At 35.8% G+C, this 23,939-nt stretch overlaps 1 protein-coding gene across 1 annotated transcript in view; it reads left to right on the forward strand.

Annotated features, from left to right (window-relative positions):
* CDH12 (cadherin 12) overlaps positions 1-23,939 on the forward strand; it is a 992,169-nt gene that overhangs the window by 891,783 nt on the left and 76,447 nt on the right. The window contains exons 5-6 of the mRNA XM_064596829.1: positions 9,396-9,515; positions 22,141-22,308. Of these exons, the coding sequence (XP_064452899.1) occupies positions 9,396-9,515; positions 22,141-22,308 (288 nt within the window). The remainder of the gene's footprint in view (positions 1-9,395; positions 9,516-22,140; positions 22,309-23,939) is intronic.

The following is a 23,939-nucleotide window of genomic DNA, read 5'->3' on the forward strand; positions in this document are numbered from 1 at the left end:
GAATTTTAACAAAACCACTTTGATGTGGGCTCCTTATGTGTCAGTTATTATGCTAAGCAATTTACATGCATTAACTCATGAGTTAAGGCATAAATGAGTTCCATATGATCCCAAGTATTTATATTCCTACTTTAATTTGAAATAACTGTCTTAGAGTGTTTAAGTGTCTTGCCAAAATTTTGTTAATATGGAAGCAATAAAAAAAAAATCCCAATCCAAGTCAAACTATAAGGTCTCACACAAAAAGGAGTTTATGGTCTCAAATCATCAAAATGCTTGGAGGTTGAGCTTCAGCCAGGTTTGATCAAGGCTCCTCATTTTCTTTCCTGGGGTTCCCAAGTTTAGGGCCTCTTGTGTATAACTGTCTCTAGTCACATTTCCCCCTGGGTGTTGAAATGGCTGTAGTAATTTCAGACATCTGCACACCAGCTTCCAGGGAAGAGGAGAAAGAGAGGATTTCCCAGAAGTTCTCAACAAACATCTCTGGTATTATAGGCTGGAAATGGGTTACCTTTATACTTCTTAAACATTCATCATTAGCCAGGAAAAAAAAAAAAAAGCAAGCTTGTATTTATCAGTTTAAACTTGAGCCAACTGCCTTCATGGGAATTAAGCTTCTTTTAACATACATGAAAGTTTGAGGGAGATCGTGATATATGAATACCTATACAGACAGTTTTAAGATTAGGTGGGGTTCACTGGGGGAGTGGATTACCATACTATCCACTAAAATTACATTATTATTCTTACAGAATTGAAATAACTTGCAAAACAATCATATATCTATTTAATTAGAGAGCTAGTTCTAGGTTCCAATTCTTCTGGTTGGCACACACACACACACAAACACACCTACACACATATATATATACAATTTGTATTTTTTTCTTTTACTAAAGCTAACTAGGTCAATGGACAGGAAGATAGATACAGATAAATAGATTGATCAATAGATACATAGATACATGATGGATGGGTAGATGGAAGGATAGATAAATACAGATAATCTCTTAATAGCATTTATGTTAGATGACTTCGCCCAACTGTAGGCTAATGTTAAGTATTCTCAGTGTGTTTAGGTTAGGCTAGGCTAGACTATGGTGTTCAGTAGGTCAGGGGTATTGAATGTCTTTTAGACTTACGGAAAGTTCAACCTATGATGTGTTTATCAGGATGTAACCTCACTGTAGGTTGAGGAAGATCTGTAGATGGGTAGATAGATAGAGATCTTTTTTTACCCTTAACATGGCAGAATCATCCGATCAAATAAAAACAAATAATTTTAAGAGCGTAGAGTGTGTGTTAAGTAACTAATTACATTAATGCTTTGTAAAACCTTGGCTAACTGCATTTAATCAAAAGCAATTTTTTTTTAAAGGGGAGCTAACCTTCTTTTTTTAATTTTTTTTATTGTTATGTTAATCACCATACATTACATCATTAGTATTAGATGTAGTGTTCCATGATTCATTGTTTGTGCATAACACCCAGTGCTCCATGCAGAATGTGCCCTCTTTAATACCCGTCACCAGTCTATGGCCATACCACCTTGAACGCACCCGATCTCGTCTAATACCCGTCACCAGGCTAAACCATCCTCCCACCCCCCCTCCCCTCTAGAACCCTCAATTTGTTTTTCAGAGTCCATCGTCTCTCATGGTTCATCTACCCATCTGATTTCCCCCCTTCATTCTTCCCCTCCTGCTATCCTCTTCTTTTTTTTTTTTTTCTTAACATATATTGCATTATTTGTTTCAGAGGTACAGATCTGTGATTCAACAGTCTTGCACAATTCACAGAGCTTACCAGAGGACATACCCTCCCCAGTGTCTATCACCCAGTCACCCCATCCCTCCCACCCCACCCCCCACTCCAGCAACCCTCAGTTTGTTTCCTGAGATTAAGAATTCCTCATATCAGTGAGCTCATATGATACATGTCTTTCTCGGTTTGACCTATTTCGTCAAAAGCAATTTTTTTTCCTTTTTTTTTTCCTTAAGAATACAATACCATACTGAAAAAACACAAAGCTTAGAGAATTATAACTGAGAGCCACTGAATGAATGAATTCCAAACTCATATATTTCATCATGTTTTCTATGGAATTTCCTGACAGCATTGATGAAAGGAATTCCCAGTTACATTGTGCACAAAGGAGGCAACATTGTATCATCACTGGTAATTGGAATTTAGTGTGTCACTGGGAGCAGTCATTTGCATTTTTACTGGTGTATGTGGTATAGAGTTCTTGGCACACAATGGAGAGACAAGTGCTCATAAAAATGGATCCACTTATCCATCAAAGCACATTTGAATCACAAGGTGTAAATATGTATAGTCTGAAATATTTAGCACATACCTAGAACGAACGTTTTATAATCTTTGAGTGTTTTGGGGTCCTTGGACTGGATACCAAATCCTAAGTGGATGTCAAAGCACTGGGTGTGCCAAGGCCTGGTCTGTGGCCAGGCTGAGCAGAGTCAGAGCTGAGGGCGGTATAAGCCGAATTGCCTGCTCTGCTTACCACAGAAGTACAGTTCAAGAGGGCATTCAATCCACTGTGGGGGATTTTTATCACGTATATCTTTACTAATCTTTAAAAGTTCTGATTATTTCAGGCAGATTTAACAAGTGTACAAACTCTTCTTTCTTGGGTCTCTAACAAAGTGGGACAACAGTGTCATTGTCTACTTGTTTGTATTTTAATGTATTCTAAACACAGTTTCCAAAATTATATTTTTCTCACATTTAGAAGATAAAGTATAATACTCATATATTAAGATGGGGGACTTGAGGACAGGGATTGGGCTGGTGTTACGTATTTGAGTCTTGTCACCCCACGTGTGGAGCAGGAGAACAGAAAATAAGTATGTCTGCATTTTTTGGTCATACACTTAAATAGTACATACTATGTGGAAAACTTATTATAATTTCTTTATCAATATTAACTCATTTAATACTGCTACAAGATGCTTACTATTTTTTCACCTTCTTTTCATATGAAGAAACTAAAACAGAGAGGTTAAGTAATTAGCTTGAAGTCACACAGTTGGCTAGAGGTCAATGTAGGATTGAAACATTGGCTTTAAGGCTCCAGAAGCAAAAACAATAACCATGATGGCAAGTAGCTCAGTCTTTCCTAATTGGCAAAACTGTGTAGGACTTGACTCATCAGACTCATCTACAAAGATTTTAAAACTTCCTGACATCTGGCATACTGAAAAACATTTAAATTAGACTTTCTGATGGAGGCCCAGGAATCAATGATCTCAGTAATCCCTGTAAAAGCTTCATATGCAGCCCTTGTTGAAGATAAAGAGGATAGAGGAAGCATTTATAACTTTAAAGGGCAAATATATGAAGAGAATCCATAGAAGGAAGCTAAGAGCCAAGAGTTCATGAGTAGTGCAGTGACGTCCAATGCAAAATTGATTAAAGACCTAGTTACTTTAAAGACTAAACTCACCTGCTCTGCATCCACGTTTAATTTTACTTTATAATTAAATCTAGCTTGGGCACCTGGGTGGCTCAGTTGGTTAAGCGACTGCCTTCGGCTCAGGTCATGATCCTGGAGTCCCGGGATCGAGTCCCGCATCGGGCTCCCCTGCTCAGCGGGGAGTCTGCTTCTCCCTCTCCCGCTCCCCCGCCTTGTGCTCTCTCTCAAATAAATAAATAAATCTTTAAAAAAAAAATCTAGCTTTAGCAGACCTCATGTTTCAATGTGTAATAGTATCCTATTCCTTTGTAGGATCTTTTCACATGCATGGACACACACACACACACACACACACATCCGATCTCTAACTTGATTCTAAAAACCTCTCTGCTTTACATTTCTCTGCTGCTTGATGCCTTTTTTATGTAATAAAATGTACATTTATTTTCCAATCCTATTTGGAAATAAATGTCAGTGTATTTATCATTCTATACCTTTCTAACTGGAATTGCATTATTTCTTGGTTATAATGCAATGTATCCATAAGGCAAAAGCTGGAAGAATATTATATGACTCTCTTGATATGATTTGTCTCTCTTTTCCTATTTATGGTTCGGTCTTGAGAAGGGTTAAAATTATTCAGCAAAAAAACCTGTATTAACTCCCCTTAAGTTTGCATTTCGTATTGTGGCTAAATCTTGCTTATGTGATTTTTTTAATGCAATGCCATTCATTTTGGTTCTGCTTTCTTAAATGAGAACGGTGATGTACTTTAGAAATTCAAGATAAGTTAAACTCACAACGTACTGTCAAAAAGTACTCTAAAGGCCATAACTAACTGCCAGGTCTCCATTTAAAGTGCAGTATGTGTAGTATGTGTGTCTTTTGGGTGTACATATGGGTACTGTATGTATCCAACTGCTAAATATTTATTGGGGACTTACATCATGACAGACTGGATGTAAAAAGAATGAAAATGGAATGGCTGATGATGTAAGAGATTTTGTAGCCCATGAGAAATGAACTGAGTTTCATAAAATGAAAATATATTAAGACTGTTGGGAATACAGGGGAGTGGACAAATTATGTCTGCTTGGGAGGAGAAAAACAAGCATTCACGGAGGTGACCATGGAGCTGGGACTTCAAGGGTGTGTAAGGTTTCTCCAGATGGTGGAGGCAGAAGCGCTCCAGGTAGCAGGACCGCATGGGCAAGAATACAGAGGCATGAAAGAGCCTCAGCTCCACAGTAGCTAAGTACCTTTCAGCCTTGCAATTAGGAAATTGAGGGTCCAGACCAGTTGAGACAGTTGAAGGATGATAAAAAGCAAAGAACATATTGAATGAGTAGAATATTTTTATACATCTAGGAAATTAAAAAAAAGACTTTATAGAAGCCATAAATTAGATATAATTCACTTATATTTTCTTTTTTTTTTTAAGATTTATTTATTTATTTTAGAGAGAGACAGAGAGAGGGAGAGCACGAGAGGGAGGAGGGTCAGAGGAAGAGGGAGAGAGAGAATCTCCAGCAGAATCCTTGCTGAGCACAGAGCAGGGCTCGATCCCAGGACCCTGAGATCATGACTTGACCCAAAATCAGGAGTCGACCACTTAACGCACTGAGTCACGCAGGCGCCCCATAATCCACTTATATTTTCAATGTATTTCTAGCGAGTTTTTTTTAACACCCCAATGTAAAAAATACATAGAATATAGAATTATCATGCTGGAGGTGGATTTGCCAGAATAAATAGCTATGCAACACATTGCTTTTTATGGTTGAGAATAGTACCTGGTATATGGTATGTACCACTGAACATGTGTTGATTGAAAGAAGAAATGAATCAATCAGCAAGTTAATGTCTACTTGGGCAGAAATTGTGACTTAGGGCTCAGTTCTACTCCCACTTCTCTACCATTTTATATGAGCCCATTCTTGTTGACATAAAGGACATTCTCATAAAAACAAAACAAAACAAAACAAAACAAAACAAAAAACCCTGAGGGGCGCCTGGGTGGCTCAGTCATTAAGCGTCTGCCTTTGGCTCAGGTCATGATCTCAGAATCCTGGGATGGAGCCCCGTATCAGGCTCCCTGATCAGCGGGAAGCCTGCTTCTCCCTCTCCCACTCCCCCTGCTTGTGTTCCCTCTCTCGCTGTGTCTCTCTCTGTCGAAATAAATAAAATCTTAAAAAAAAAAAAAACCCTAAAATCATCATTTTACAACTGTGAATTTACAAAATGCAACTAATTTTTCAAATATATTTTGACATATACATAACATGCACACTAAAAATTCTATCCAAATTGGTTCTCATATTAACCCTCAAGTATCTAGGTATTTTAGTGAAACCCTTATTTAGTTGCAGTTTATATCAAATGGACTTCTCCTAAAGACCGTTCTTTCTAGGTGATTTTTCTATAACTCTCAGGGTTCACTTTTCCTGTCCCTTGCTCTTCTACATATGTGTGCATATATATGATATTAACTTATATCTTATACATATATAGAGAGTGCCTGCCTAAAATTTAGAATTTAACTATTACTACAAAATAACCTTTTTTCATAATAGCTGTATTATTAAAAATTACATGAATTAATCTACTACCAATCAGAGCAGTGTTATATGGAAAATTTAAGCGGTTCGGTATTCTCAATTGCATATTGTACTCTCTATCTCCAGCTGGGTATAAAGGAATGATTTCTCTGTGAGTTTCATTCTCTCTGCACTTCAACATTTGGAGTGGTTACATTGTCACTTTGAATTTGGGTGATAAGAGAATAAATCCCAAGATGACTGCTACATACAAGCAGACTACTCCAGTTTTTGTGGCCATCATTGACTACATTGTTTCTTTGCTGCATATTAAATGTGTTCCCAGGTGTAACCTCCTGGTTCCCCCAGCTGGGAACCTCTTGGGTATTTAGTGTTTAACAGGGTCAGGAACTGCTGTACTATCCAAGCACTGCAGAAGGCAGTATTTTGAGACTTGCATGCTCCAGATGGTTAACTGAGTCTCCCCAATGAAGGGAATCTCTGTCCTTTGCATTAGTTTGTAAGATGTCATGGAGCATCCAGCAAAATGAGCTGATATGATGTTTAATTGTGTCCTTGTAAGCACCAGTGGAGGCGGTTCTAGGAGCTCCGAAATAACATGTGGTTCTTAGTGAGTAACCTTTTCACTAAGCCGAAGATACTTTCTACTGTAACTGAGTGGGCACTCTTTTTTTAAGTTTTTATTTAAATTCCTGTTAGGTGACATATAGTGTAATATTAGTTTCAGGTGTACAATACAGTGATTCAGCACTTCCATACAGCACCCAGTGCTCATCACAACAAGTGCACTCTTTAATCCCCAGCATGTATTTAACCCGTCTCCCCACCCACGTCCCCTCTGGTAACCACCAGTTTGTTTTCTATAGTTGAGTCTGTTTCTTGGTTTGCCTTTCTCTTTTTTCCCTATGCTCATTTATTTCTTAAATTCCACATATACGGGCACCTGGGTGGCTCAGTCTATTGAGCATCTGCCTTTGGCTCAGGTCCTGATCCCAGGGTCCTGGAAACGAGCCCCACGTCGGGCTCCCTGCTCAAGAGGGAAGTCTGCTTCTCCCTCTCCCTCTGCCCCTGCTTGTGTGTTCTCTCTCTCACTCACTCGCTCTCTCTCTCAAATAAATAAGTAAAATCCTTTTTAAAAAATTCCACCTATGTGTGAAATCATACGGTGTTTGTCTTGACTGGCTTATTTTGCTTAGTGTAATACTCTCTAGTTCCATCCATGTCGTTGCAAATGGCAAGATTTCATTCTTTTTTATGGCTGAGTAATACTCCTGTGTGTGTGTGTGTGTGTGTGTGTGTGTGTGTGTGTGTGTGAGAGAGAGAGAGAGAGAGAGAGAGAGAGAGAGATACACACACACACATCTTTATCCATTCATCAGTTGATGAACTTTTGGGCTGTTTTCATAATTTGGGTATTATAGATAATGCTGCTATAACCATACGCTCAATAAGAAAGCCAAAGATGAATCATATAGTACCATCCCTTTTACATTTTTGTTTTTAATATTAATATGAACCTTAACTAAGTATACAGAAAAATAGTTTCCTCCAAAAGGAGTTTTAAATGCTTTATGTTAATCATTTTTTTAAATTTAAACTCAAATATTTAAAAGAGTGAATTAAGAAATATCCCCTATCTTATTCATCTTTGTCTTTCTTATCAAACATATGGTGTGACTTAGGTTATAATTTATTAAATTTGTCACGAAACATTTCTTAGCAGATATAATACCTTTTTCTTCAAATATATCATTAAAGAAGAATAATCCACAGCTTTTTAACTACAACATTTCTACCTAGGATTGGGGCATTATTTAATATTTGCCGACTTTGCATATACAGCACATGTACAATGCAGTGATGATAATGATCCAGGTCATACCAGAAAAATCACTGTGTGACAGAAAGGAGGAAAGAGGGGAAGTTAGTCTTGCAACCGTTCATTCCTACAGCATTGAGGATAACATAGTTTTGATGACTATCTAATATAGGTCCTTAATTCCTATTTGTCAAATAATTATTAATGATGTTATAGGTATTGATAATGATAATGATGGTGATGGTGGATAATAAGGGACATTATCACTCTTGACATCTCAGAAATGTTTGCCTACTTTCCTTCTAGAAATTTCCTTTCCTGGGAAAGACCGTTGAAATAAAACCTATCATTCATCTCTTGATATTGCTAGAACTCACCAAAAGCATTCTTAAGATAAAGCATTTGGTATTGAATGCCTACTCAATGCCATTTGCTATTGAATGTCTACTGAAAGTTATCATTTTTATTTATTTATTTTTTTTACTATCCTAACAAACAGACAAAAGGGTAGAGAGGAAGAGATGTTTCATTCTCTTAGTTTGCAAGTAAACCTTTAAGATTTAGTTTGTTCCAGTTTTGTACTGCCTGAAGGGAAAAGCCTGAATGAATAACTAATTGGAAAGGAGAAATCCTTCGTTCCCAAAGTTGAGCAGTTACTTTGAATGCCTCCAAGAATAGGAGCATTCTGTCCATTGTATATCTTTGGGTGTACGCATCACTCCCTTTGTGCCCTTTGTGATTTCCTTCTAACCATTAGCAACATATTGATTTTATTTATGTCGAACTTGATAATTTTTATTTTACTTTGTTCTCAACTCAGTATAGTAATGCAGAACACGATATGAAGATATAGTCAAAAATTTCTTAGAGAAAGACTTAACTATGACCATGACAATATAAGACAAAAATACAAGAAAAATCTCCCTTTAGCTTCTCTTAGTCAAAACATGAGAAAAGATACAGAGAATTTGGGTTGTCTTTAATGTTTTCCTATGTCACTGTATCCTTAGGTTAATTCAGTCTTGAGGCCTAGAGGTGCTCCTGGAGCTGTAACTGCAATTATTTTTGGTTCCTCAATTTCTCAAATATTCTGTCCTAATTAAAGTCTTCCTACTGCTAGTATATAGTTGTTGATTTTTAAATAGCAATGCAAGTTACTTACAGCCTCTAAAGTAGAGTAAACCTTCAAACCTTTTAGCTTTTCTATGGATAACCTAATCATGAAATTAGAGCATCTATAGTAAGCAGATGAGCCTAATGTAAGCAGCATCATGTTTCCTTTGGTGTATAAATCAATAAAGCTATCATGATGACTTCCAGTTCAATCATCTAGCTCCTGAAAATGAACATAGCTTTTAAAATAGATTTTTAAAATATGTATCATTTGCACTAACAGCTATATTGTTGCCCAGCATTTTGGTTATCATAATTACATCATTCTCAGCGGCACCATATATTCTCAGAATCATTGAGTAATGCCAAATTCAAAAAAAAAAAAAAAAAAGGAGTCCAGCAGATTAAAAAACATGACCTTGAGCTCTGTAAAACAAAGATGCTAGAGTCATACTGTCTTATTTTCCAGGTGCATATGTGCTCCAGGTCAAGGCCACAGACGCGGATGACCCGACCTATGGAAACAGTGCCAGAGTCGTTTATAGCATTCTTCAGGGACAACCTTATTTCTCTATTGATCCCAAGACAGGTAAATTTTTTATTAGAGACAACATTATCACTACCCCTTTCACATATTTAAACTTTACTTAAATCTTGGCATGGGAAGTTACCTATTCTAAAAATGCAGTAAAGATTCAGTGTGCTGTACATTAAGCAAAGGAAGATAGGATCTTACCTTGTGGCTGCAGAACCGTTTCCTCTGGGTTGAACCCTGTGTAAATGTGAGCCATTTCACATGTATATGTCAAGTTCCAATTCCAAGTTAGAGATTCCCTATATGATTTACTTTAAATTTTCAAAGCCTGGGCATATTTTTTTTTTTCTTTTTGATTCGTCTGCATATAATAGAGTTTCATTTCAAATTTTCTTGTTTGGGTTCAATTATATGTAGTGTGGGGCTTTATCAACATGTCATAGGATCATGGAGCCTATTGCTGTATTTATCAAAGTTATGGATAATTGATTTGGATTTGGGTTAATAGAGACTTAGGCTTCTAGCAGAGGGGAAAAAAGGGTTGACAAACTTAAAATACCCAGATCCCTAATTCTTCTGGTCTATGCTTTTGAAGCTAGTCTAATTTTTAAGTCAAAACATTTGAATGGCAGTTTTCAGAGCCAAATATATAAGAATCTTTGGAAAGTATAGAAAGGGCAGAATATTATGCACATAGAAGATTTTGTGTTCCCTTTCAAATAAAATGAGGTCCCTCTGCTCTAGAGAATCTGTGTTTTGAACAGTAGATAGTTTTTAAGGAGATCCGGCCATGCTGACCATCAAAATAGGTATTCCATATCACAGTTAAAACAGAACTCCACAAAGACAGCTATTTTGTAAACTCTTATATGGCACATTGTCATATATTTCTGATTGAATTCAATACTACTTATTACATTAGGTTACAATAATGAAATAAATTGTTAATGTACTAGACTAATGTTACTTTTTACATTTGTAAATAAATTTTAAGGAACAATATCAATTTGAAAAGTCTTAATTTCAGACACTATGTATTCAAATAGGCTTAACATTTCAAAATTAACACTTCCCCGTAAGTATTTGCTAAAATCTGGAATACCAATTAGATGCAGGTTAATTAATGATTAGCCATGTTTTAATGTCACTTAGAAACAGAAAGTCAACTAAATAGGAACAGAGAATCTGTGAAAACTTTCTGCAAATGAACCTGTTATTCTCTCCTTTTCTGCTCTTCTCATTAAGCCCATAGAGGAACAGAAATCAGCAAAAAGTTACGGGAATAAGACAGGAAGTTGCTTCCACTCGTAAACATAAAAAGGAAAAGTTTGTAATAAGGACAGTATCAGTCTTTTAAGAAGGGAATCTAGAAAGGTTTGTTGAGGACATAAAAGCTCTTTTGGTATGGAAAGAGGGTCAGAAACTAAAAGTCAGAGTGTTAAGTGTTAAAACTGAGTGTTTGATGGAGAAGTTACACCTATACTATGAGTTATTTTCAAGAATTATGTCAATGAAGATAAGATATTTGACAATATCGGTGTTAAGGAACTTTGTGCTTAACTGTGGGAAATCATACACACTTGTAGAAAAAAAAGGCAAAAGTCGTTGAGGAAAGAATTTGGGGCAGATGTTCAATGACGTTTATGATGGTATATAAGTCCAGAAGAATGAAGACGGTTTGGACAACGGGCTGAATATATAGACAAATATTGAAGGGAAATTATCTAAAATATAATAAATCCATTTATCAGATGAAAACATTATGGGTTATTTCTTCTTCTATGATTACCCATCTTTTCCGAATTTCCCATAATGGATAATCTAACTAGAAACAGAATTAAGAGCAATATATGTGTCTTAGATCTCTTCAGCCTCTGAGAAGCGCTCCTCAGAGGCTGCGGGGAAGGAAAAAAGAAAAGGAGGGTATTCAGAGATTGGTGGAGGGGTGGTTGGGTATTAGAGTACACTTAGTGGGTTGTAGTGATTAATTCTATAGAATAGGTGAATTTATATACTCAGAATAGTATATATGTGACAGTGACAGAATAAAGATGAAGGAATTAATATTGATGAAATAACTATAAATGTAGTCAGTATCTAACTGAACAGTAAGAGAAAATCATACAAAGATGAATTTAAGCATAGAGCATAGATTAAGAATATAATCATTATAGTCAAATTAATACCAGACAGACAATAATTATATGAGTCAAAACATTTTCTGTCCCCTTGGCTTTGCTTATTCCGTATCAACTTGATATGAATTCTGATGCCTTTAGAAAGTATTATCTTACAGGAGAGTGTGTATATTCATAATATGCCTTTAATAACTATGTATTTGTATTTTATGTAATGCTTATTATTTAGAACTAAAGGTGAAACAATTCTGGCATAAACAATGAAATAGATTTTTTGAAGCATTGATTTTCACTGGAGACAGAAGTCTTGATATTAACAATGCCTCAGACCACTAGACAGGAAAAGAGTGGATGATGAGGCACTTCATTAATAGAATGATAACTAGTTCTTCATGCACAGACCATTAAGAAGACTTTTTGTCAAATTTATCACCTTGTGGTACATAAGAGTCAATCAAAAATCAAGGATAATTGCAATTTCTCAGAAATAGTCTCCATTTGTTCCAGCCATATAGCTTCCTTTTATGATTCCTTTTGCTGTTATTAAATAAAATACATGAAAAACTAATATTATCTAAAATTTTCCACACTGGAGTGTAGAATACACTTTAAAATAATTTTTAAAGGAAGAGTCTCATCAGAACTCCTGGTGCCTAAATATTTATGAAGAGATAAATATAACCATTTATTATTCATTTGGAATGAGAAAATAAAACATATTTCCTTAGTGATACTGTCTTTTGACAAACATTCCTAACATCTCTACCCAAGACAATACAAGAAGCTTATTTATAAGGAATATAAATTGGTGCATTCTATGAAATAAGTTTGGAAATAATCATTCTCTTTAAAATTGGCTAATTTGGCAATTATTTGGCTTAACTAGAAATTATATTCTGTGAATTAAAATTCGCATACTTTCATATATATATGTGTATATATATATGTATATATATACATATATATATACTTCAAATGATTATTAAATATTTTAAAAACCTCAAATGTGATAAATCTATAAAACAGGGGTGCCTGGGTGGCTCAGTCGTTGAGCGTCTGCCTTCGGCTCAGGTCATGATCTCAGGGTCCTGGGATCGAGCCCCACATCGGGCTCCTCGCTCCGCGGGAAGCCTGCTTCTCCCTCTCACACTCCCCTTGCTTGTGTTCCCTCTCTCGCTGTCACTCTCTCTGTCAAATAAAAAAAAAAAATCTTTAAAAAAAATCTATAAAACATTTTTTAAAGATTTATTTATTTATTTATTTATTTATTTATTTATTTATTTATTTATTTATCTATTTGAAGGAGAAAGAGTATGCACCAGAGAGGGGGGATGGGTGGAGGTAGAGAGAATCTCAAGCAGACTCCCCACGAGCACAGGACCCTGAGATCATGACCTGAGCTGAAATCAAGAGTCAGACGTTTAAGCAACTGAGCCACCCAAAGCGCCCCAAATCTATGACATCAAATAACATTTCTACTCAATATACTTATTATTTATAAAACATTAAAATGTTTGTCATATTAGCATATTATATTATGTATTTTTATCCTTAATGTTTTTACGCATTAGAAATACATCTATAATATATAAAACGTTAAGCATAGGCATTATAATACTTTATCCAGTGCATGAAATCAGGATGCTAAACCTCTCTGTAGCATTGATAATAGAATTATTTAGGAAAACAAATATTACTACAAATGATCGACTTTGTCTTAATTTATGTTTAAAATTCTTTTAAAATATTTAAATTGTTCCCTAAATGATTTCAAAAACTAGTCTGAGTTGGGTAACTAGATATTGCTATTTTGTGTATCATGTGGTGATGATATGTTCCATTTTTCCAAATGATCTGACCCTTAATTGAGAAAGCATCATTATGTATTTTACCTCAACACTTTTTTAAACCTATAAACTTTAAATGTTTTTGTTGTGATAAAATATACATAACATAAAATTTACCATATTAACTATTTTACGTGTACAGTTGAGTGGCATTAAGAACATTAACACTGATAGGGTGCCTGGGTGTTTCAGTCGGTTAAGCATCTGCCTTTGGCTCAGGTCATGATCCCAGAGTCCTGGGATCGAGCCCCGCATCAGGGTCTCTGCTCAGCATGGAGCCTGCTTCTCCCTCTGGCTGCAGATCACCCTGCTTGAGTTTTCTCTCTCTCTCTCTCTGACAAATAAATAAATAAAATCTTAAAAAAAAAAAAAAGAACATTCACATTTTTATTCAATGGCCACTGCCATCCATCACTAGAACTTTTTCATTGATATCTTTTTATTTATGTGCATTGTCAAAAATAATGTGTATTTATAAGTTTTTATTTTATGTATTTATATATGCCTTTATAGAATCCATATGAAAACAATTGAGTGAGGCTCGAGTTGAATGCATGAGCTACATTTTTTTCCCTTTTATTCACCATTCTATTTCATGCTCTGTGATTCTGTCCTAGCTTCTGTTTAGGGAAATTTGATAAATGTTGCTGAGAGAACTGACAATTTCTCAAGATTTTTACTCTTTAGGTCTATCACCTTTTGTTCAGGAATTATAATCTCCAGGTCTGTGTCTTAAGTGAAACCTCCTCTCCTATTCTGAATGACATTTATTCTTTCAGGTCTTCAACAATGTGTTGGTGTTTTAAAGTCCCAGAGTATAATTAAAGCGTGGGTTAGAATATATTTTGAGCTAATTTTGATGCTACTGTATAAATATTTACAAGGTTTCATGGCTTGAAATGCTTCTGATATTAATTCAGAGTAAAGTCTGAGAGATTTCAGACACCTTAGTGCTGAGGTGCTGATGAAAGAAAGAGTATCTTCTTTTTCAAGGTCAAAATAAGAGTGTTTACCTACACAAAGTTGTCATGCCTTTAATACATTTTGCATTTAGACAAGGTCTGATTATGGGCACAGCGAGAGCAAAGAAAGCAATAGATGCTGATAAATATAAGGCAGGAAAAATAGGTCAAGGAAATAGCTATTATATCACATATTACCTATTTTGTAATATTTTGGTATGTATAGTAAAACTGCATGACTAAAAATGTGCTCCCGTGAATGGTCCCCTTGTATTCTGCATCGTCTCACTTCCTGAGAACTCTGTGTGAACTTTGCTTGCCTTATTTTAGAAATCATGGAATGCACACATCAGCAGATAGAACTGAGAATGTTTGGCCTTCAAAGGAAAATACTCCAGGGGCATGTGATACAGGACTTTTGGAAGTTGTAGAGCTGTTATATCATAGAGAAACTGGCTCTGTTCTGTGCTGCTTGAGAGGAAAAGGGCTATCATAACTGGTATGATTTACAGGAAGAACTTTGGTTTTATATACTTAAAAGAAGATGTCAGTACTTGCCCCTAAATGAGAGGAGTGCCTCACGAGATTGTGAGTCTCCCATTAGTGGAAGTGTTAAAGCAGATGATGAGTGATGAGCTAGTGGTGCTGGATCTGACTGTTTATTCATGTGATGCATGTTTATGTGATATTAATGAGAAAGCACCATTATGTATTTTACATATATAATGGTGTCACAGGTGTTTTGCTATTAGGATACCGAGATGAATCATTAGATCCTCAAATGGATCCCCGTGTACTGGAGGGAGGCCATCAGGTCCTCAGAAGATTACAGTTGAATTTTGTAGGATAAAATTCTCTGATATGCAGTATGACTGCTGGGCACTGATATAGACTGGGAGGGGACTTCCTGAGGAAAGAGGCCCTGGGAATTTACTTCTGAGTACTAAAGCATATAGTTAAGGTGTTCTATAGTTGGGAAGAGGGTCTCTAAATTTTCTTCCTACTGAAGATAACATGATAACTCTTCTTGTCCTCAAAATGCATTATTGGAGTATTGGCAACAACATTTTTTAAAGTTATACATTTCTTTTTTTTTAAAAGATTTTATTTATTTATTCATGAGAGACAGAGAGAGAGACAGAGGCAGAGGGAGAAGCAGGCTCCCCGCAGAGCAGGGAACCCGGTGCGGGACTCAATCCCAGGACCCTGGGATCATGACCTGAGCCGAAGGCAGACGCTTAACTGACTGAGCCACCCAGGCATCCCTAAAGTTATACATTTCATCTGTGTAGTAATAGATACAACATTTTTGTTAATATTTTTAAAGATTGCACTAGCTTTTAAAAACCCCATTTCACATTCTAGGCTAATTTAAGACTGTAATGAAAAGAAACTTTTCATATAAATTGCTGTAAAAGCAGGTCTTGTACAAGTGTTTTAAAATATAATTTAGCTATGGAATTGAAAGAAAAAGCAACTTTACATTGTCAGTGCTAAAGTCAAGGTTCCCATCTTTAGCTATAATTATTTTTTTTATTCTACCATCTATTAGCAGTTCCTAATAGACTTGAGTATTATGATATATTGGCTAAGAGTCCAAGAAAGATTTGAAGATGCTATGCTGCTACCTTAGAAGTGGAGAAAGAAAGCCAGGAGACAAAGAAAGACATCTTTTGGAAGATAAAAAACTGCAGAAAAGAATGCATCTAGCCACAACCTTGATTTTGGCCCTCAGGACCCATGTTGGACTTCTGGCCTCCCTAATTGTGGGATACTAAGTTTGTGTTGTTTTTAGGCCCCTTAGTCTGTGGCAATTTGTTACAGAAGGAATAGGAAACTAAATCAGTATAGAATTTTAGAAAGAATGTCAAGAAAGTCCTTTGAAAAGGGCTTGGAGAAAACATATGAAGGAAGTAGAGGAGCTCTTCATGAGTAAACCATGAGAAGAACATTCCCCACAGAGGGAAGAGATTGTGCAAAGCTTTGGTGACCGAAGAAGGGGGTTGTGAAAGATAAGATCAAAGAGTTAAGTGGAAAGATGGAGATCATGTGATATTTTCCCTCTGAGTGACGTGGATTTCAGAGTAGAGGCGAGTGTTATGTGTTCATGCTCTCACCTCACCACTATGACTTCTCTTTTAAGAACAAACTAATGACCCAGTGCTTCTTTGGACTCTAATCCTCAGTGAGCGGAGAATAGAGCCATTTATCCATTGTTTCTCTCTCTCTCTTTCTCTCTTAATAGTCTCAAAACAATAATTAGCATTTTTCCAGCTTTATTGGGAAATAATTGACGTACAACATTGTGCAAGTTTAAGATACTCAAAGCGTTGATTTGATACACTTGAATATTGCAAAATGATTACCACTGCAGTCCTAGCCGACACTTCCATCATGTCACATAATACCCAGTGAGAACTTTTAAGAGCTACTCTCTTAGCAAATTTCAAGTATATGATATAGCAATATTAACTATAATCACCATGCTGTACATAGGATCCCCAGGAGGTATCCATCTCATAACTGGAAGTTTGTGCCTTTGACCAACATCTTCCACTTCCCTCACTCCACAGCTCCTGGTAACCACCATTTTACTCTGTTTCCTGGATTTCAGCTGTTTTAGATTCTACATATAAATAATACCCTAGAATATTTCTTTTTCTGTCTCTTATTTCACTTAGCATAATGCCCTCAAGGTCCATTCATACTGTTGCAAATGGCTGGATTTCCTTCACTCTCCTGACTAAATAATATTGCTATGTGTGTTTGTGTGTGTGTGTGTGTGTGTGTGTGTGATATCTTCTTTATCCAATCATCTGTTGATGAACATTTAAGTCGTTTCAGTATCTTGGCTTTATATGAATAAAGCTATAGTGACCATGAAGTGAAGATACCTCTTTTGAGATCCTGTTTTCATTTCCCCTGGATATATATAGAAAAGTGAGATCATTGGAAAATATGGTAATTCTATTTTTAATTTTTTGAGGAATCTTCACAGAATTTTTCCATGGTGGCTGCACTAATTTATCTCCCCTCCAACAGTGCACAAGTGTTCCCTTTCCTCCACATCTGCCAACACTTGTTATCTCTTGTCTTTTTAATGACAACCATTCTAAGAAGTGTGAGGTAATGATCCTTTGATTTTCATTTCTCTGATGATATTGATGTTGAGCACCTTTTCCTGTTCTTGTTGGCCATTTGTATAACATTTTTTGGAAAAAAAATCTGTTCAGTTCCTCTGCCCATTTCCAAATCAGATTGTTCATTTTTTTTTTTTTTTCTTACTGAGTTGTAGGAGTTCTTTTCTATTCTGGATATTAACCCCCTATCAGATATGTGATTTGCAAATATTTTCTCTCATCCCATAGATTGTCTTTTCATTTTGTTGATTGTTTCTTTTGCTGTGCAGAAATCCAACTTTAGTTGGATCCCACTTGTTGATTTTCAAGATGTCTCCCAGAGGGTTTACTTGTCTTTGAAATCATTGTGTTACTTCTTATTTTCCCCTCTCTGGTCTTATTTTACCCAGTCTTCCCCATAGCAGCATGCTGCAGCCACATAGACTCTTCTGGCATGCTTTGAAGGGACGATTCCTGCTCCTACCAAGGACTTCCTGTTTCCCTCCCTGGGATACTCCTTCTTCTGTTCTTTCCAGGTCTGTCTCCTCCACTTCTCTAAGATTGCAACTCTAAAACCTTTTCTCAGAGACGACTTTTCTGACACCATTGTCAATGACACTTGGTTTCATTTTCCTCATAACGCTAATCACCATCTGAAATTAGCTTAATTATGTAAGTGCTTCTTTATGGTCTCCTCGACACTCCCATAAACACATGTCCATTAAATGTACATTCCATGAAGGTTCCTTGTACAGAGACTGTATCAATTATTATCCAGATGGAAGCAGAGGACACCTAGTTGGCTAATTTGAGATTAGTTTAATAAAAAGATTGCATTTTATTTTATTTATTTATTTATTTATTTTTAAGATTTTCTTTATTTATTTGAGAGAGAGAATGAGACAGAGAGAGAGAGCATGAGAGGGGGGAGGATCAGAGGGAGAAGCAGACTCCCTGCTGAGCAGGGAGCCCGATGCGGGACTCGATCCTGGGACTCCAGGATCACGACCTGAGCCGAAGGCAGTCGCTTAACCAACTGAGCCACCTCGGCGCCCAAAAAGATTGCATTTTAAAGTGCAGGCAGACTGAAGGGAAACCATACAGGATGTGGCAGAATCTGGAGAAAACATGACAGGTGGCTGTGGTCACCACACTAGGGCTGAAGGAATGATAGGGGCCTGGAGACCCATGCAGGTGTGTGGTGAGGGGCCATAGTAGGAGACAGTGTGGGATGTGGGGGTATCCATGCAAAGAAAAACCCAACCTCGTTCTCCTTATACCATTCAATCTCTTGCCAGTTGGCCTATTACAACTGACAGCCAGAGAGCCAAGTCTAGAAAAGTATATAAAGTGGATCTAGTTTATAAAGTGGCAAATGGAAGAGAATTCACCATTATACTATCAAACTTAATAACAGTGCCTGGATGAAACATATTTTAGGACAAATGCTGACTGAATCTAGTGTCCCATATCTCAGTCCTGCAATTCAATCCTCAACTCAAGAAATAGCTCGTGTAAAACCATATGCTGGATTAACACGTGTAACATTTTATGATTTTTCATATGGAGTATTGCATTATTTTCATCTCAAAATGTTATCAGAGTATTTAACCCATTTTTCAAAATAAGCTGAGATCCACCAAGACTAAGGGGCTTGCATACAACGTAAGGGTCATTGCAGAGACAGAATTTATCCATTGGCAGACTAGTGTCTTTTGATGTATTATTTTAAGTTTATAACTCTCTCGACCACATATTTCCATTCATATTGGCAGAAATAAAATCTCTTCATTTATTTACTCTAAAATCTCAGTGATGTATGCTGGAAGGTTCATCAGGTACAAGACATTCAAATCATACCAAGATTCAATGTATACTTGCCTACCCACTCTTTTTTTTTTTTTTTCTATTAAATAGGATTTACTTCAGAATTATACCTAATTAATTAAATTTTGTGCTATTACTACTGTGGAGTATTTGGACTGTTCTGCAAAATGAATTTCTTGGGCTTCAGCTATTATCATGCAAGGCTACTACTGTATCTTTATATACAAATACTAAGAAATAGAGATGAACACATGAACTGAAACCTAAGACCGGAAATAACAGAATGTAGCATTTCCTTTTGCTGGTTACATTCTATTCTAGGAGCATTTAAACTCAGTTCTTGGCAAGGTTCCTCCTTGCTCAAGATCATATAATCTATTTTTGTTTGTTTGGCTTTAAATATTAGGCAGTTGGTAAACAGTGGGTGGTCCATAAGAAGAGTAATTTCTTGGAAAGGAGACTATTTTTTTACCAGGCTTATTCAATAGACCACAGTGTTTTAAGATTATCTTCTCACATTTGAATTTTGTAGTCTGCCTGATTTCCCAGATTCTACTCTGAAAAAAAAATCTGCAAATATCATATTTCATTTGTCTGAGGCAGTGGCTCTTGAATAGAAATGGTAGTGGGGGAGGGGAAGCACATCATGGTCATCAGTGGTTTTCTTTGGAACTACATTTGCAACCCTTTCCTCTCTCTGAATTCTAACAGATGACTTCCAGTCAAGCTGCATGACACTAAAGGAGGGCCAGAAGCAGCAGATAGGTCACCTATCAGACACAGGATGGAACAGGAAGGCAGGGCAGTTTGATGTCGTGATGATAACTGTAACAACTTACCGGAAAAAAAAAAAAAAAAGCAACAACAAAAACTAGTCTTAAATAAGTGTGATAATGCCTATGCGTTCTCTTTTTCATAGCATCTTTTTTTTTAATTTTTTTTTTTAGAGATTTTATTTATTTATTTGAGAGAGAGAATGAGAAAGAGAGAGAGAGCACATGAGATGGGGGGAGGGTCAGAGGGAGAAGCAGACTCCCTGCTGAGCAGGGAGCCCGATGTGGGACTCGATCCTGGGACTCCAAGATCATGACCTGAGCCGAAGGCAGTCGCTTAACCAACTGAGCCACCCAGGCGCCCTCTTTTTCATAGCATCTTAATGTATGTATATACAATATATATAATATATATGATATAAAGTATAAAAATTATATTTATACACTTTCATATTTGAAGTGAAATGAGTAAAGCAAAAATTATATATAAATGCATATAATTATAAGTATAAATATATACATGTATATAATTTTTGTATTGGAAATGAACTAAGTAAATATAGATCTGGTCAGCAAAAGGGTAGTAGAGCATGCATATGAATTAAGCCCAGGCATTTCTCTAGAAAATATGAACATTCTAAGGCAGGCAGAAGTCATGTAACTTAAGCCGTGGGACCAAGTCACAGAGATGGCAGAGATGAAGAATCTTAGTTAAGAGACTTGGAACTGAAACATCAAGGATCTGAGCTGAAGAGAGGAAAAACAGACTGAAATAAAAGAGTGTTAGTACCAATGCATGAATAAACAGCAGTAGCAAAAAAGTGGAGCTTGTCTTTTTTGCAACCATTTCCTGCCGAGGGTCAGAAGAAATCCTAGATTGTAGTTAAATCTAAATTAGCAACAGAACAGCATTTGGTAAGTCAATAGTGGAAAGTACAGATAAAATGCAGATGTGTATTCAGTTTATGATTTGGATGCTATACTTTGTGTTGGTGCTCAATATTATATTTGTTATTCATATATGCTACTTTATTTAAGAAACAGGACTATCAAAGATACATGGGTTTAAGACAAATGCTCTGCAATCTCTCCCTAAAACCATTGGCTTTATAGGCTGGAATCGGGAATAAAATTTATTCATTATTTTATTTGCAACAAATCCAGACGGTCTTAGTTATTTCACTATGAATAAATATAAATTAGTTCTATACTTGGACACAAGAGCAGAAAATGAGTAGGATATTTCAATATGCATATATACTGCATGATTCATGATTGTAAACTTAATTATTTATATACTCATTCATTCATTCATTCATTCAGCCAGTCATTCAACTAGTCAGTTGGTCAACGCATTCTTATTGAGTTCCTTCTAAATGGCAGACACTGACCTAGATGCTGGAGTAACTTGGTGACAAGAGAGACAAGGTCTCTGCAGTGGCAAAGCTTAATGAGATCTAAGTGAAAAATCTGTGCCTAAAATAATTAAGAGGCATCCTGAGAGATGAAATAAAATGCATGGAGGAGATATTTTGTGTGTTTGAAAAGTTAAGTAATAAATGTATTTTAGAAAATAAAAATAAGAATGGAGAAGAAAATAGCATTCTTTAGAAACCTCACACTCAGTGTAACCACTTAACTTTTTAATGTATATTTAATCTATGTTGTTTAACAATTTCATTGCCTTTTAAAGATAGAATCATTCTGTGTAAGTCATGTCTGACTTGGCTGACTTAATGAATGATGAACGTCTTTTAGAGCTGACACATTGTTTTTTGACCATATTCCACAATGCTACACAGCATTTTTCACTGTATGGCTGTTCCCACAATATGTTTAATTGTATCCTAACCATTGGACATTTTGAGTGTTTCGCTTTTTAAAAGATGCATAATTTTGTTAGCATGTCTTTGCTAGTGAATCTAGATAGAATCATTTTCTTGTTGCAGACTATCTGAACTCAGAAAGCACAATGTTTGTAATATTTAACTTTTATTATTTTTTTCCCTTAAGGTGTTATTAGAACAGCTTTGCCAAACATGGACAGGGAAGTCAAAGAACAATACCAAGTTCTCATCCAAGCCAAGGATATGGGCGGACAACTAGGAGGGTTAGCTGGAACGACAATTGTCAACATCACCCTCACCGATGTCAATGACAATCCACCTCGATTCCCCAAAAGTATGTTCTTTCCTGTTGAGTTTAAATTAGCACAGCTTAAAAAAAATTCTTACATTTCATTGAATATTACAGAAATTATAATAATTTTTCAGACACTTCTGGTCTTTAGGAAGCAGAAACCAATAGATAAAAATTAAAAGACTTAAGAGTTTCATTTTCCATTGGAATCATGCTCAGTACGACTTTAATATAAAATAATACAAGTCAGTAATTGAACAATGAGTCTTATGTTACTGATTTCTATTCAAGTAAAATATTCACAATAGGTTGGAATCTTGCTCTAATTTTTCATTTCATAAGTAATATACTTATGAAAATTCCACTGTAACTTTAGACTCATACTTATGACACATATGACACCATATTATTTGCTCTATCATGCAATTAGCATAAGAATTCTCTGCCTTTTCTTTAGCTATTGTATGTGTAGAATCATTTCCATTTCCTTCCATGTAAGTATCAGATGATAATACAGTGATGCTATTTACATTACTTTGGTCTTACTTTATTTTAGTTTTGCAATAGGTGAAAATTGTTACAGTTTCTATGATAATAGAAAGGTTCACACCTGTATTTTCTCTGTAACTCTGTGCTTCTTACTGAAAATGAATACTTTTCACTTGTGTTACATCTAGTTTTCTTTTGCAGTATCACATTGAACACCAATCAGTACCTGTTCAATTTCTGGTACATTTTCAACGATTAGTTCAGTGTTCCTAAGACTTAGAATACAGAAACTGAAAGTCTCTATCACTGGTTACATAAGAGAACCAAAACAAAATGATTTTCCTCTTTTCAATCTCAGTAGGAGACTTTGAGTTCATCTACTAAAGTATAAAACACTGAGGATATTTAGCTAACTGGATATTTTATTCCTTTAAATCTATGGTTTTTCATATTTTACTACTTTATCATTTTCTCCTAAAATCATCAACATGTATTTTCTTATGGAAATATTTTACTTAGTGATCAGAAAGTCAAATGGCCAAATGTTATGAGGAGCAATTAGAAGTCATCATACTTTAAAATATATGTAACAAATGACTAGTACAAATATGCTATAATTAATAACAGAGAGTCTTATGGCAACACTTCTTACTTGGCTATTAAGGGAAACAGATAAAAGATAAGTAAATATTAAAAGAGAAGAAAGAAATAGTGCATTTGATTCTCTAACATTTGAGGTTATGTTCCCAACTCAAAAAGTACTGATTATTTTTATTTTTATTTTTATTCCTTTTATTTCTTTATTTTTTACTTCTTATGTGTGACAAGCTCTAATAGCCAAGTGAGGAGGATAGTTTGGGAGACTACTCTACTTTTATATAAAAGATGTCACTGGGAACATGGGTCCTGTTCTGCATTTTGAGCATATAAGATATGTTAGTCTAAGGTATAGGAAATAACAGAGATATTCCTACTTTGTGCCAATATTCTTATTCCAAGGATGATAGTGAGGCTTTTCGGATGAGGGATAAAAAACCCAGCCAGCGGAAGGATACAATTTCTGCTGGTATAGATAAAGTGCTTGGTAAAAATTGGGCAGAGATCCAGACAGATAGTCTGGGGTACAGGGAAATGAAAATATCTCCATGAGAAAGAGGCTAGATTATACATAGAAAGACAAGATG

Source organism: Mirounga angustirostris, unplaced genomic scaffold (genome assembly GCF_029215605.1).
Source record: "Mirounga angustirostris isolate CCGP_5_RB_7025 unplaced genomic scaffold, mMirAng1.0.hap1 SCAF_7, whole genome shotgun sequence".
Lineage (NCBI taxonomy): Eukaryota > Metazoa > Chordata > Mammalia > Carnivora > Phocidae > Mirounga > Mirounga angustirostris.